Source organism: Embiotoca jacksoni, unplaced genomic scaffold (assembly GCF_022577435.1).
Source record: "Embiotoca jacksoni isolate LCO1_2020_lvr unplaced genomic scaffold, fEmbJac1.0.p SCAF_8, whole genome shotgun sequence".
Classification (NCBI taxonomy): domain Eukaryota; kingdom Metazoa; phylum Chordata; class Actinopteri; family Embiotocidae; genus Embiotoca; species Embiotoca jacksoni.
The window spans coordinates 10,258,767-10,275,318 of NW_027185436.1; the positions used below are offsets into that span (position 1 = coordinate 10,258,767).

General features: G+C 40.4%; 2 protein-coding genes across 11 annotated transcripts in view; both read right to left on the reverse strand.

The window, feature by feature from the left end:
• Nucleotides 1-1,823, reverse strand: part of ccser1 (coiled-coil serine-rich protein 1) — a 118,048-nt gene extending 116,225 nt beyond the window's left edge. Inside the window, exon 1 of the mRNA XM_069138807.1 lies at nt 1,581-1,823. The gene's annotated coding sequence lies outside the window, so the exon portion shown is untranslated. The remainder of the gene's footprint in view (nt 1-1,580) is intronic.
• A 1,161-nt stretch (nt 1,824-2,984) lies between these two features.
• trim36 (tripartite motif containing 36) overlaps nt 2,985-16,552 on the reverse strand; it is a 31,618-nt gene continuing 18,050 nt past the window's right edge. For all 10 annotated transcript variants that reach the window (XM_069138808.1, XM_069138815.1, XM_069138812.1 and 7 more), the window contains 6 exons: nt 15,828-15,949; nt 10,584-10,701; nt 10,251-10,456; nt 7,628-7,811; nt 7,045-7,158; nt 2,985-6,364 (listed from right to left, as the gene is read on the reverse strand). In XM_069138808.1, coding sequence (XP_068994909.1) covers nt 5,995-6,364; nt 7,045-7,158; nt 7,628-7,811; nt 10,251-10,456; nt 10,584-10,701; nt 15,828-15,949 — 1,114 coding nt within the window. In that variant the 3' untranslated portion in view covers nt 2,985-5,994. The remainder of the gene's footprint in view (nt 6,365-7,044; nt 7,159-7,627; nt 7,812-10,250; nt 10,457-10,583; nt 10,702-15,827; nt 15,950-16,552) is intronic.

Below are 16,552 nucleotides of genomic sequence, written 5' to 3' on the forward strand. Positions count from 1 at the left end.
ATTTTTTTTTGGACTTGAAGTTGAGTGAGTCTATTGAAAACGTCACTTTTTGTGGAGTCGACCTCTGGCGACACTTACTGTAGTGTTGCAGTTTAAAGCACTTTCACTTTGGCCTCGTTTTTCAGAGCTGACAGCTTCGTCCACTTTTATATACAGTCTATGCTCAGAAAGTTTAATATACCTACATTCTTCTTGTCTAGCTTAGTTGACATTACTATTCAGAGCCCGGGTTGAAAATAATGATCATTTTCATTCCCGATTATTCTGATGATTATTTGATCAATTATCTGTTCGGTCCTTAAAATGTCAGAAAATGTTGAACACTGTTAACCGTTGTTTTCAAAAACCCAACATGCAGCCTAAAATGTCTTGTTTTGTTTTAACCCAACAGTCCACAAACAAAAGATATGCAGTTTATTATCATGGAGGACTAAAGGAACCAGAAAATATTCACACTTATGAAGCTGAAATCAGGGAATTTTTGCGTTTTTTTTGTTTTTTTTTCTTCATTAAAAGAAGAAGACTCGACGTGATTAATTGCCTATCAAAATAGTGCATTGTTCCTAATTGAGCCTAAATCCGCAGGTAGTAAAGGAACATGGCAATAAGCAGCGATATCAGAGGGGCTAAAACACAAGTACTGATCAACAAGATAACACAACACTGAACTAAACATTAACACGTTACGGAACTGAAGTAAAGAGATCCCCATGTGCGGTACGTCAAGGTTGGCCAGCCACGCACACGCAGGCTTCAGTTTGAATAAGACATGCATTTGGGCTCAAACGGGTCCAGGTCAGGGCTTTTCTTGAAAATCTTTTTAGTCTCCAAATCCCCAAGTCCGTATAACTCTGATTTCCGGACTCATCCAGAGCCACGGGAGACAGCTGTTTTCAAAAGCAGCTGTGACGAACGCCGTGCCCCGTTAAGGTTGTTGTTGTTGTTTTTTTTTAATTTCTGCTGAATATATGTTTCTTTACTGCTCATATAGCGGCACCGTGTTTTCCAATGCGTCCACATCATCTCAATCATAAACAATGAATGGGCCCGAGCTTGTCGTTACTCAGCGCTTACGGTGTTATCAACACTCCTTTCGGACTTGTCACAGACCGGGCCCGGCTGCTTTTTTTTTTTTTTTTTTTTTTTTTTTTTTTTTTTTTTTTAGTCGGTTTGCGGCGCCGTGGTTGTGGGATTCAAGATTTAGGAGATGATATGCATGCAGCGTGTGAGCAGCAGCAGCAGCAGCAGCAGCAGCAGCAGCCCAAGAGGGACGCCGACTGCTGTCAAACCGAAAACATCGCTGCGCAGCCGGACCGACCTTAAATCCCCCGACAAAGCTAGCTGGGGGTCAGCGCGCCGGCACTGGCGCAAATACGTCCCTGCGACATTTTTTGTTTTTGTTTTTGATCAATTGCAAACACTGCGTATCGCTTTCTTGGGGATGCAGAGGTCGGCGGTGTCCCGCGGTGGGGGTGGAAACACAGCGGCACGCACCGTCCGGTTGGATGAGGCGGGTCATGCTAGCAGGTAGTTAGCGGACGAACACACAGACTTCCCCAGTTTCCGTGCGCAACGTTTACCTTCAGCGGCTTCCCGGAGTCCCCGCCGACGCGCCCTCGGAGCACAAGCAGCTGAATGTATCTTCGCTTCGTGGTCATGCGAGTTACCATATCCTGCATGAGGAGGTCTGGGGGACGGTACTGAAATCGTACTGAGGTAGCACCTTGTGTTGGCACTGACGCCAGTATTACACCTCAGTGACGTGGAGAGCCTCTTTCCTCCTTCCGCGTTTGCGAACGACAGGCCGCGAACGTGCGCCGCGTGACGTCTCTCCTCCTCCTCCTCCTCTTCCTCCTCCTCCTCTTCCTCCTCCTCCCAGACTTCCACAGCTCAGCATCCTTCAAGCAGGTGGATCTCCCAAACCTCCAAAATCTTGGGAGTCGATTCTTTTTGTTCATAGCGCAAGATTTATGAGGGCTGCAGCCTCGTATTAAATGAATTTGACATTTAGTTTACCTCCTAAAATGTCGATTTGTTATCGTTTGGTGTGCTAAGATGGGATTTGTTTTATTATTGAGACACCGCCGCAATTTAAGCATCACCGCTGAGAAAAAAAAAAAAAAAAGAAGATAAAACATCATTAAAATGAACACCATATAGGCTACAAAATCAAGTGGAATAAGTAAAACTAAAAGAAATTTAAAAATATATATATATCTATATATAAACTAAGCATAGACAACTCACTGTCAAAATGAAGTGCATTAAGACACTACTAAATCAATAAAGTGTAGGCAATAAAGATGCAGATCTAAGGCTAAACATGGGACTGGGTGGTGGGCAGAGTTAAGAATAATGCATACAAAATTTATGTTTATCTACTTTTCCTCCTGAAAAGCAGATAAACATTAATATATGTATGTATGAAATATGTATGTATTAATATATGTATACATGTGTAATCCATACTTTTTTTTTTCTGTCATTGAATGGATTAACTGACAAAAATCACTTTGCCAAGGTATACCCTCATCTTGTGTATTTGTCTCGGGCCATATTGTAACTGACAGCGTGTGAAGACAGTGCCAGAGCTGAACAGATTCTTCAAGTCTTTTTTCAGGGTTTTGTTGTGCGTCGATGCACCAATCCAGGAGGCAAAGGCTCCAGAGAAGCTACACAGACGTGTTACAAAACAAACATACCTCAACATATGAGCTACTTCAAGAAAATAAAAACTCAGATTTTGAAATACAGTAAATATGCAAAATCTGTGGTTCGATTTCAAATGTGCATTGCGAGAGAGCTTTTCCTCATGCAAAAAAAATCCTAATGCAAGAATAGCTAGATTGTTTCATTAAATGGCATCAAATGTGTAGTGATTGCAATTTCTGCCAAAACATATTTTGCCAATGGTAACTCCTCTTGAACTAATCAGAGCATAGCTATAAATCTGCACAAGTACTGAAAAATGACTGGAGACTAAATAGAGTTAAAAACACTAGTTTTATTTGATGGAATCCCCACACAGCAAATTAAAAAGTGTAACCTTCCCAGGAATCGGGGCAAATAACAATATTTCCACATCTTTACATAGTACACATACAGAAATCCACCACTTACACACTACATCCAATCCTCTGAAGAAAACACCAGGGACAAATGCACAGTCACTAAAATTTAGAGATCAGAAAAACAAAATCTGAGTGTTACAGAGGGGAAAACATTTACAAGTAGCATTTTAAATTCTTTTTGTATATCCAGAGAAAGCCCATTTAAAACCACAACCTATAAACTTAGTGCAAATTGTCTTTATAGGCTTGTGTGTCTATAATGTTTTCTTCGGTTCTACAGCCCATTTATTAATATTGCACACACACACACACACACACGTATTACACACACCTGCAGAGCCAAACAGTTGCTGACATGCTACAGATTTTTAAAGTGCTAGCTTTAAATTAGATTGAGAGCCAGCCTGCAAAACATTTGGTTCTAAATTCATTTCTGAAAAGGAGGCCATAGGATACATCTAAATTTAAAATCAGCTGTGGTATTGAGAATACAAGCTTTTCATCAGATTTCTGTAACTACATACAAGTGTGCTGTGATACCAAGTGGAACAAACCAACAGAAAACAACAACAACAACAACAAAAAGAACATTCAGCCATTTGTTCTGTTATGAACAAGAATACATTCTGTGATGGAAATAAAACAGTTAACCTGCCCTGCTAATTCATTAATGCATAGATGTGTTTAAAAGATGTTTAATAAGCCCATTTTAACATACTGGAATCAGGGTTCAGGTCTGTGAGGATTAGAGTTAAAACAGTAGATGTGAACATCTGTGAGACTGCAGACTATCAAGAGTAATCAGATATTACACTGAGACTGGAGAACATTTCTGCTCAGATAAATGCAAGAGCAAATGTATTCAATGTTTTTAAACCAAAACAAACGATGTATTCTGTATTACAATCTAAAACCTAAATATTTAAACAGACCAATCAAGCCAACACCAAGAGGAGGAAAAGGTTGTTCCATTTGAAAAAAATGCTCCCTTGACAAAGGCAGCTGAACAGTAATATCCATTTATATTGATTTGCAAGCAAACACCAATTACATGAACATTTATGATTTATTTTATTTCAATGAAAATAATATAGCCTGTATTAATATGTACATGAAATTTAAAAATCAAAGTCTGAAAAAAAACAAAAACTGCTTATTATCTGACGGTAATGACAAGGCAGAGATCATGAACTGACTGTTGAAAAGAAAGCTGTAACTCAATACAAACTTGTTTCTGTAAGGAAAGGTACAGTAGTAGTTAAGGTTTTCCAGGCCTGATGGATAGAGGTAGGTAGCAATGGGCCCCAATCAGGGCCAGAAACCTGAGAAAACACACACCAATTACCCTAACCCTCCAGAAATCAAAATATATAGAAATGCACAAACAAATCCACGTGCAGGCACATATACTGTACAGCATGTCTCTACACCAAAACAAAGTGTGGTTTCCCAACAAACAAACAAACAAGTCTTGTTTAGTGTGCTCTCTTAGACTTAAACATCTGAGCTGATTTAATCAAAGCCAATAAACCACTTAGGTGTCTGTCTGATAGCCAAACTTAAACAATATGCCACGCTTCATGTGTCAGCACTGCAAGTAAACAGTGGTTTTGACAGCATAGGTACAGAACGGTGTGTTTTGTGATAGCACTTCTTGTAAGAACCTGAAAAACTGTGTTTTGTTTCTAAACGGTTTAAAGGCTGTGAGGCTGCAAAGCTGTGGGTTGCACTTTAAGTCAGCACCAGAACCAAAAAGCTTTGGCTAATTGTGACTTTGTGGCTGTCCAACGGCCGCTGGCTACAAGAGCACGGTGGTCTGGTACCTGGATAGTTTTATGATGTTCAACGTCACATTCAGTGCTGTGCAACACGTGTGAAAGAGAAAACAGTGAGAGGCTTTGAAATCAAAGTAACAACTCCAGGATTCAAGTCTCTTTTGTGAGTGTGAGACGTCAATGTGGTGATGGCAACATTTAAAAAGTGAAGAAGCTAACTAGGTAGTGATCAAACTGTGATGATTGTAAAGGTTTATCATGTGCGATGAGTCACTCATCATATTGTGCAAAAAACAGCTTAACAGAACTGTGACAAGTAGGAAAAGTAGTGTTTTTTTTGTGATAAAGAGTAAATAGGTAAATAACGAGTCCTAATGAATACCAATAACTTTAACACCAGTGTCAAACTATGCCTACAGTAAATCCGCATACAGTATTTACGCTGATAGGTATTTCCATGATGTTTGCGCAAATGACACAAACATCTGCTTGCCAGAACAAACTAAGTGAACCATTTCCTTAAAAAAAAAAAGAAAAAGAAAAGGCACAAAGGCACTAGCTTTAAAGTAGCTACAAGGCTCTCAGGTCCACTAAGATTACATCTAAACCTATGCTGCTACATTTAGACAAACAGTTACAGAAAACAGGCAAAATTACCACCCAATAATTAACACGCACAAAATGATCTATAAACATTAAACTGGCAAAAGAGGAAGTGGAAGTGGAAGCTCAAAGGCGTTTCATGTTAAAACAAAGATTTAACGTGGCTGCAGACTAACTGCAGCCAAGTCCACATCAACAGCGGATCATAGCTGGCATTTAAAACCACGTCAAATGCAATTACCAGATGCAGAGCCTTTGGTATGTAGAGAAGACCTTTCATGTCTAAACCAACCTCCGAAGACTGATATTCAGTGTCATCATCTAATGCGGAGGTCATACATTATACATGCCAACTCGAAATAGACCAGTCTCTGGCAGATATCCCATTTCCACATTCAGGACCTGACCACATCCATCTCATTTGACCCTCAAAAATCTTTTTGGATTGTACTCCATCACCCTGTCAATAAAACCTGCTCTTCCCAGAACATACCAAAACAATAAATCGATTCAGGACGTAATGCATCGGCGAACTGCAGCCCTCCTCAGAAGGTCAGTTTCTTCGTGGTGATGAACTCCTCCAGTTGAACCTTGCCGCTGCCCATGAGGCCGAAAGCCGGATACATTGTTCCTGAACAATCCACCTGCCTCTCATAAAGGCACCGCATGGTGTCGGCGTCGTAGAAATACACCCGGCAAGCGTCGTAATCCAGGCACACACCCAAGCGCTGGGGGATGGGGAGCATGCGGTTGCTGGGGTCACCGGACGCGGCGTTTGCTGTGGAAACGGAGGAGGATGAAGAGCCCTTGGGGATGAAGAGTTTGCCCATGCCCATGGTGAGGAGGGTGAAGGGCTGGGAGAGCTCATAGCACGTGTCCTCGCTGCCGCTATCATGCCCACTGTCATGGTCATACCTGGTGAAAGGAAGAAAGAGGTGGAGGGGGGGGGTGTCATAATCAGGTGTGAAACCGAAAGCAGAGTGATAACTCTCCCAGTTGATTCAAGTGTGTCCAGCATTCACGTTCATTGTCAATCAATTTGCTGAATTCATCAACTAATTGTCAGATCTATAGAATGTGGACGTGAAATTGTCCCATCACAATTCGTCTTGTTTTGTCTGACCAACAAGTTCAAATACATTCAATGTCTAATCAAAAAAGAAAAGTATAAGTAATATTGTGAATGTTAATGTTCGGCAGGATTCTTTATCTAATTGCTGTGAAACGAGCAATTTAGATTTTAAGGCATTTTCTTCAGAGGGAAAAATGCACAGTCACCCTTCTGCTGACTGGCCGTATGCTGCCTGGTGCTTGGCACTTGGCATGCATTATGTAATTACCATAGAGTTAAAATGTATTTGCACAAATCATGCGCTCCTTTACATGCTTTTTTGCATCAGTTGGTCCGGTGAGAAAAGCGGGCTTTGTCTGCGTGTAAGCTCTTTACGAGTTAATACTGGTTCTCTTACATCACAGGATTAGGTATGACTCAAACACACAACGCTGTGCTGAGATTGTTTGTGTTGTGTTGCAGTCAGAGTTGTGACAAGGTAAACCACGTTTTGACTGAATGATGGTCGCCTGCCTGCACATACCTTGGGCTGCTGGTATCTCTCGGGTTGTGGAACCATTCAAGCAGTTTTGTGTCAGAGGCCACTCCAACTTTGACCATGTAGGAATACGGTTCCACCTTAAAGGCCCAGTAGTGTCTGCAAAACAAAACAGAGCAATTACATTTTCTATTAGATGACTGGAAGTTAGACCAATTTTCTGATTTGCCCTCTGACAACTCTGCTGCAAAAAAAGATGGCACAGAACTGCCAACTTAATAACACTACAGACTTGTAGTAAAAAAAAAAAAATTAAATTTCCCCTCGGGGATTAATAAAGTAAATACCTACCTACCTACCTACCTTGTGCACACAAATAAAGCTCTACCTCCGCTCCCTCCCTCTTGTATATTTTTTTAGTCTGACTGCATAACGTACTGATAGTCTAACAAGCAAGACACCAGCAACTTCCACTGCCTGTGTGTGTTAACATCTAAGGTCGGTACAAGTTTATACCTTTTTCCCTTTCTAACATTGAGGTTCACTTCTTGTGTATCAAATAAACCACACTGCTCAATATAACATCTTGGTAAAAAGTTCCAGTGTTGTCATTTACTCTTTTGCATACCTTCCCTGAGAGATACCCATGTCCCCAATTATGTAATCTAGTCCGATGTAGCTGCCCGTCTGCACACGTTCTGCTGCGAGGAGGAAGGCCATGCCAGCGACGCTCTCCACAGTGTCCCGTCGCTTGTTCAGAAGGAGACGCTCCGTGCTGAATCCACACTTGTCGCTGAACAGGAACCCAAAAGCTGGATGTGAAGAGAAAAAGGCAGAAATAACCAGAGGACAGAAGAGCAAGAAAATATACAGGAAAGGTGGACATACAAGGGAAGACAGAGGTGGGAGAGAAGAAGATGACGTGACAATCAGAAAGGGTAAAAGAGGATTTAAAAAAAAAAATTTTTAAAAGTTTGCATTGAGAAAATAATTGATTTGGTTGAGCTATCAATTCATGCAAAAAGCAGTGGATTGCTCGCTCTGGAACAGGTTTAACACTGGCTAACTAACAAAGGCTGACACAAGAGGGCGCTGTAACACAATCTTAAAAAGCTCAACAAAGACCTACTTGCTATCCTCATCACACATGAGGAGGAACAGCCCGATTAAATTCAGTCCTTGTTTCTCATGAGCAGTTCCCATTCACATTCCTCTTCTGGTTGCAATTAAATGCATTTTATAAATAGTTTATGGGCCAAAGGCAGTAATTACCATAATCCAGGATCCATATAGGCCGACATGATTATGCCTGTTCACTCAACCATCCCATACAATCTGAGGTCTACACTGGGGAAGACCAGTTAATTTGCATGTGTCTAGGGAAGGTCTTATAACAACTAGGGCATGATAATGATAACAGTATAAGCCTGCCTAAAGGCTGAACAGACAACTTTGCAGCAGTTTTATATGATGTTATGTAGCAGGGATGCACTGGTACTGACTGCTATAGCATCATAATGAAATGGACACCTGAAATCTTTTACAAAGTCTGAAACAAAAGTGAACTGGTTTAAAGTATGCATTTTTTGATACCAGCTTATCATCACAACTGATTAAATTTAGACACCATGTTCGACTATTTAGACTTTATGTTTGGCGACTAGTGGTGTGGAATTTGTTCATTTTCAACATTAAAAAGTGATAGTTAACATGCATGTTTTAAAAGAGCCTGTGTCATTAGCCTAATATTGGAAAATTATGCTTCCATCCATTTAAAAAAATAATTTGGAAAAATGGGGGCAAATATAATTGATGCGGCAGAAAATTAGTCCCCCGGCAACAATTCTTAATTTCACAAATTTACCAAGTACACAGCTCTTTATAAAATGACTTTCTTTACAGCATGTTAAATGTTGACTTTGCAGCACCTGTCACAGAAGAGGGTGCAAGTTAAGATTTGATTAAAGTTCTTGCATGTTTTTTTTTAAATAAACTCTTATAAAGGGGCTGTTTTAAAAAATAAATAAATTTTAAAAAATGAAATTGTCAACTCAAACTGTAACTTTGCTACTCGTGACGTAGCACGAAGGGACAGTGTGTGTGTGTGTGTGTGTGTGTGTGTGTGTGTGTGTGTGTGTGTGTGTGTGTGTGTGTGTGTGTGCGTGCGTGCGCATGTTTTGTCCTCTGCGTTTCACCCTGGCTTGAAATTCCACCTCATTACTGACGCACACCGACTCCATCCACTCAGTCTTACACGAACCAGAGAGCACAGGAATGTAGACGCTCACACAAAAATGACAGGGTTTGTGCTGCCCTATCAGATCACAGAGGGATGTGACAAATGTGAAAATGACTGTTTTTGATGCGGGCTCCAGCCGTGGGAGGGGTAAATGTTGATTATGAAAATCTTCAGATCAAAACTTAGTGACACCGACACCTCTGCAAATCCCAGACTTCTACAAACACAGTATAGATACATCAACAAAAGCAGCCTTGCGGGAGGAGAACGTGATGATTGCCAGTGAGGATATGAATCAAAGTGATACAGTCCCTTAGTGAGAGAATGCGATTTTAATTGAGGCCGAGCAGATGGTTGGGGATGATGATCCTTTTTAAATTAATTCCACCTTGCTTCGCTCAGGCAAGCAGAATGCCAGCAACAGATGCAACTGCAGGTTCCTTTTCCAAGCACCATCCACTCCCACACATACTCAGACAAAAGCTATATTGGTTTCATAAATCTACCAACAACAAAAAAATCCAACAACATCAAAGCCATTACCATGGTGATAAACTAAAACACCAGGGTGCTTCATCTACATTACACATGCAAAAACAGAATTCAAAATATAAAATGGTGAAGCATCTGTGTTCTAATAATCTTCCTCCAGATCGAGCACAATGCTCACCACTCAGACGTGCTCTGAGAGCTAAAGGGGATGGAGGAGCTTAGTTGTTGCCTTGGCCAAAAAGAGGCCCAATAACAGGGGCTGCTTCTCAGATAGTCAGTTTGTCAATTAATTAATTAATTAATGCACTTGGCATCAACAACAAATAACACGGATTGATTTTAGTGAATTTAAGAAATAAATTCAGTCCAATTTTATACTACGTTTTTCAACATTTCGTCTTCAGCAGCAACTTTAAATTGCTTCAACACCTCATTTACTCCTCCATTTTCGATTTACATCTAAATAAAGAGTCAAAGGACAGGCACAGAACACAAACCCAACCACATGTCGCAGGCTTACCGGGTGCAGGTGGTGTGTGGAAGGTGACCTCGGGGCTGTAGGGGCTGAACATGGAGTTCCTGCAGCTGCGGACTCTGAAGGAGTAAAGGCTGTTGGGCTCCATGTCACACACCACAGTGCTGGAACTGTACACCCTGTCTGTGGCCCTCCAGACTCCATTGTCCTCACCGTCCTCTTGGGTAGGGGACTGACTCGGGCCTCCAAGTCTGGACAAAAAAAACAAAAAAAAGATTTTAATGATTAGAATAATTAGGACACAGAGACACAGAGACACACACAGAGACACACAGAGACACACACACACAGCTCGTCTCTGGATCTACTTCCACCCACCTGCGGTACTCAAGCATGTGGTGATCTGTAGGTAGGTGGTCATCAGACAGCCTCCAGCAGATCGAGGCCTCATTATAGACTCTGCTGTTGGACAAGTCGATCAGCGGCGGGTCAGGAACTGGAGAAGAGGAAGAAAAGGCAAGAAGACCAAAGTAACCAAATAATAATACGCAAACCATAAATGGCAAGGCGGTCTACAAAAGGTGATCCTAGACCAGTTACGAGTGAGTAAACAAGTAGACCTCGTGTTTGAGGGAGAAGAGGCCTAAAATATTATGTTTTACATGTCTCATATGCAGCTAACAAAATAAAATATTAAAACGCTGCCAAAATTGAGCAAAAGTGGGAAAAAAATGTGCCCACGTTTTAAAAACATTTCACATTAGAGAGGCTAATGCTGGAAAACATTTTTCTTTGCGATTAGCATGATTTAAACAGATTATATGCATAAATTGAAAATGTGGAGTGAACACAGTGCAGTTACAGTAAAAATCACTTGGATCTTAATCATGCCAAGTACTGCACTTCCGCTGAATCACTTGGGGTTTAAGCAAATGAAGCAATGCAAGTGTGGCAAAGATTGGATTTGGTAGGATCAGGACTACACTCAGGACAATGGACAAGACTATCTTGCATAATGGAGCTTAAGAGGTTTTCACAGACTCACTGCCAGGAAACACACTTTGTAAAAACACCCCGACCATCAACACCACCACCACCACCTCGCTCTTCCTCTCTTCCGCTTCACCTTTCTTCCACTATACTTTGCCATTAAATATATTATGTTTTTCTCCTTTTGGTAGTGGTAGAATTTTCTTGTGAAGCATCAACCTGATTTATGTCAGAGGACGGATTCTAATGTTTTCAGTCACATTAACATTTACAGTTCCCAGCTAATTTTTGTACAGAAACACAATTGCATGACATTAACCATGTAGGTCAGCGTCTTTCGCTCCAGGATCAAGGCGATTTTTTTTTTTGTCTCCACATTTATATCACTTTCCCTGTGAGAATCCCCCTCCTCATCTCCTTTGTCTTATCCCCTCTCTAGTTCGCTACGCTTCCTATTTTTGAAATTCCCAATCCGTCCCTTTTCTAAAGCTCCTTTCCCCTACAGATGGATTCCTCTTGTCGACCAGTGTCACCACAGTTACTGAGCTTTCTGAAGACTGAGGATTAACCAAGTGACTTCGGAGGCTCAAAGTCTTTTGGCCCATACAGCTCTCCTTCATGAGCATGTCTCCTCTCACAGCCCAATGCTTTTTTTTATTTTTTTATTTTTTTTTAAATGCACAAATGCACTGCTATATTGGTCTCAAACTGTATGTACAGAAACACATTTACATTATCAAATAATGCCAGATAAAAAATAGTATTTAATTTTTTTACATCTTCACATTTGTTTCTTGGAGAATGAGGAAATACAGTCATGAGAAATTTTGCAGTTTGATCTCTCAACCATTGGCCATTGAGCCTTACAAATAGATATAAACAAAGTTTCCTGATACTGAAGAGTTTCAATCATTCATGTAGATGAGTAGTTATCGAGGAGAGTAATGAGTGACCACTCCAGAGTTAATGAGACACCAGCATTGTTAGAGAATCCAACCATATGCTACAAATGTGATTTCATGTTTTCACCTGTTTCCAACAGATGGACCAACAAGTAAGGACCAAACAGGGCAGACAGCCACCCAACACAACAGGCAGCACTAGATCAGTGACTCAAGGAAGAAAAAAAAAAAAAAAATAAAAAAAATAAAAAAAAAAGCACTATTGATCACATACAGTGCAGACCGCTGCCAGACAGACAGAAGCAAGGCCAAATCACTGCAGGGAGTTAGTCTATTTTATGTCCATTTTCATTCCCCTGCGCCTGCTGAAAATGTTTCAATAATTCATATATTTAAGAGGGTGTTTGTGAAGTTTGTCAAGAGGAAATTGTTGAAAGGAGCGCTGTTCTCAGCCCGACATTTTAAGGAAACTCCATCTGAAACGGACCACAAACGGGCATTTAGACTTGACAAGGCAGTCTTTCACAGCCTCTTAAGAAGCAGAGCATGGGGTCAAAACCATAGAGTAGGGCCATAGCTGGGTTAACATGGGAGAGAAAGCAAACACATGGTTATCCAAGAGAAGAGGATATAAGAAGAAAACAGGACAGACATTGAGCAAAAATCCAGCATGGGAGCCTTACACACCAACAAGACGCCTGGCAATCACATCTAAGGTTTTAGAGTACGATATTAAGTGATGTTTTTTGCTGACTGTTGAGCAGAGGACAATACTAAAACCCTCTTTACAGCAAGATCTGACATGCATTTATGTTTTAAAAAAAAAAAAAAAAAAAAAAAAATCTTGAGGCTGACTTAAATTTCTTTTTTCAGTGTCCTCTAGACTTTATTTGAACTGGATGAAGACCAAGTGAAACTTTCCAGAGACACTGTGGTGGTTTTTACTGCTGCATCATCTGCCAAGACTTAAATTAAATTACTGCAGTATATAAAATGCCCCAACAGCTCCTTTTCCCCCTCTGAGCTCAGCATAAGAGCATCATTTACTCCCGCAGGCCATTTGGGATTAAAGACACACATCAATATGACATAATAATCATATAATAGCTCAGCCAACTGCGGCACGCACCACTTTCCCAAAGGGATGCAGCACTGATTCATTTAAGCTGCATTTTTGTCATTAAAAACTCAAATAAGCTAAATGATGAATATTCAGTCACTTTAAGAGTAGATGAGTTATAACTCTGTTAATACTGTTAATGAAAAACAAACTAGATTAAGAAAAAATTCCACTTACATAGAAATTCAGCAATTAAATTTAAAAAAATTGCAATTATTGTTTTTTGCTTATTTGGTTAAAAAAACAAAACAAGTGACTGTTACTAAATTTTGAATGCACATCAACACAGTCATAGAAATTACACAATTAATGGTTTACATGCATTTAGTTTTTTTCCACTTCGTCACATGATGAAATCACAAGCAATTTCTTCAAATGTTCTTTAACAGCTTTCTGGGTTGAGAACTTATCTCAATACAAAGTTATCTTTGAACAGTATGTTCTGGAGATGCAGTTGTTCATTGTTGTGTGCAATATCATCCTCCTGCTTTCTTTTTTACACTGCAGCCTACTGATATGTTACATTTCACTGACATTATTTGGCCAAAAGAAGCTTCAAAGACAAAAGCTCACACCTACACTATAAAACCTACTTTTCATCACCATTTCTCTTCCCCTCTCTGTCTTTGTGGGTTTCTGAGGGAAACATTTTCTAGCCATTTATAGGCAATGTTTTTGGAATACAGAGCTTTCAGTTACTTCCTTTATCAAACAAATCACAGTGGAGTTCATAGTTTTGTCCAACTGTATCTTTTAGTCCATTTCTAGTTCGTTTAAATCTACAGAGCCAACCGTAACCTCTGACATGAGTCTCACGTCACTGACTTGAGGCAAACTGCTCTCCCCTGTAGCAACAAAAGCCCACAACCACAAACTCACCCCCTGCTTTGTTTGTCACCAACGGTCACCGAGACAACTGTCCGTTATTTATTTGCATCCACTTGCGCACTATTGGATCTGCGCCAAAGACAACTCGGCAATCTCAGCAACCTATATTCCACCAATCATTTTTTTTTTTCCACATCTAGGAGCACAGCTGCCACTCAAAACGAAAGCCTTTATTGCCACCGACCAGCTCGTCATACACAGACAGCTGCTCTTAGTTTTCAAGATGACCTCAAACACCAGTCAACTGTCACTGGCTAACTGACTGAAAGAGCTGTCACAATTTAGTCACCGTCTGCAACAAAGATTATTCAATACTGTTCTGCCTATCAGTCACCCAAACGCAAGATGTCATCAGGTTAAATAAAAACTACAAGAAAAGGCGTTTGAAACGAGCCTCGGCTGGACTTAGCCAAACATCACAAATAATCATGACAGTAATTACTGTTTTCACCAAATATTGCCACACACATCAGCCAAGCAGCTTTATGATAAATGTCAGAGACTATTACTCTTTACAGTGCTAACATTGCCTCTGACTGACCTTCTACTGACTTGCGATTATTCACACTTCCTAATCGAGACATTTTTGCTCAATTATCTACAGAAAGACTTTTAATTTTTGCTTTGGCAACTTTGACTGATTACTTGAATTTTTGCTGTTATGTCTGACAACCTTCTTCAACACACAAAGTTCTTGAGCCCTTTACAGCGCTTCAACGTTCACAAAATTAACTGGCAAATCCGATTTAAAACATAACTTATTCCTGATCAAGATGTATAAAAGTTTATTTAGCAGAAAATTGCTGTTCATCATCTGAAAAGCACTGTACACTCCCAAGACATTATTTCAACAGTTGAAGTTTGTACAGGATAATTACCGTGTCGGTATTCTGACAGCGGTATGTCGCAATATTAGCAGACATGATTATTCCTATTCCTCGAACAGCACAGTCTGCTCTTTTTTTTCCTCCTCGTCATGGCCTCAATAATGAGTAAAGCTAAAGTACCGTAGAATAATGTATTTTCTAACAAGGCAGTAATGCCAGTGCAATCAGAGAAGTATGTATCCTTTTATCCCTGGGAAACTTCTACCTGAGCAGTTGTTTACAGAATGAGCCTTTGTAAATCAGCAGACCAGAACAAAGCTTCACAGAGCAGTAAAATCCACTGGGAGTGCTCCCATGGCTCTACGTGCTTATCCAATTTAGCTGCCCACAGATGACCTCTGACCTCTTAGCACAGCAGAGTTCACAGAGTTGCGCCTGTGATGGACAGGTAATGACAAAACACTTATTATGGCCACATTACAGAGTTTTAAAGAACAGCTTTATGTGTTATACTTACGAAATGTCAAAGCTCATTATTATGTGGCCATGGTTTGCCATGCTCAAGAGGACATGAACAAAGACCGTCTTCATATTCATACATGAATAGCAGCAGAAAATGTCACCATATTTTCCAGACATCAATTGATGGTCACTTTTTCCATGAATGAGCAGCTTGCCCTTTAAAATCAGTGGAATATTGTTTGAGCGCAGAGAACCCCTGCAAACAGGGTTCACAAAGAGGCCCGTAAACATATTCATATTTCAGTCACATTGAAGTTCTGAAATTAGCAAGAGTGTCAAAGTAAACATCATACCTGGGAAAATTAAAGCACAGTGCAAGAAAACAAATTTTCATTTCACATCATATAGAGCAACTGAAATAAATCGGCTGTACCTCCGCCAAAGCACATCTCTTTGAGAAGAGTTTCCTCTCTGGACGTGTCCAGCGCGAACTCATCAAAGCAGGGGTCAGCTGCAGGGTGGAAGGTCCTCAGAGACTCTGTGGCTTTCTGGATCCTAAAAACATACAAGGCAGACACGGCATAATAAAACCCTTATTAACAGAGGGCCGATTTTAAATTTGGATAAACATACTTTTGGAAGATCAACAATTATATTACCACAAAACAGGACCACTATTCACTGCAGGCAGACAGGTATGTCCCAACATATGTTTTCTTTTCAATTTAGTACTGTGGGGTCAGTTGTGTCTATATTTATATATCTTTCAGAAGTGAAAAAGAGGATAAAAAAAAAAAAAAAAAAACGTGTCGACACGAGAAAACTGAACAGGCCGCAGTATCATTGCTCTTGAGTGAAATGATTCCCGGATTAACCAAAGCGTCTAATGGAGATCAATTAGTCAGCTTAGAGCAGAAGCTACTCCAACACACTGACTGGACACGGCGCCGTCTTTCCTTAATTGCCCTTGAATTTGGTAACCTGTGTGCACACGTGTTCCCGACACACTCCCGTCACCCAAAATAAACGGGACCAAATCCCAGTTAAGATATCGGTCGCTGATGATTCACTGTATGTGGACAAAATGAGACACGTCAGTCTGTCATTGTGGAGTTTCTGTAATCATGTTTCGTTCCTGTAATTTGATATCAATTATCA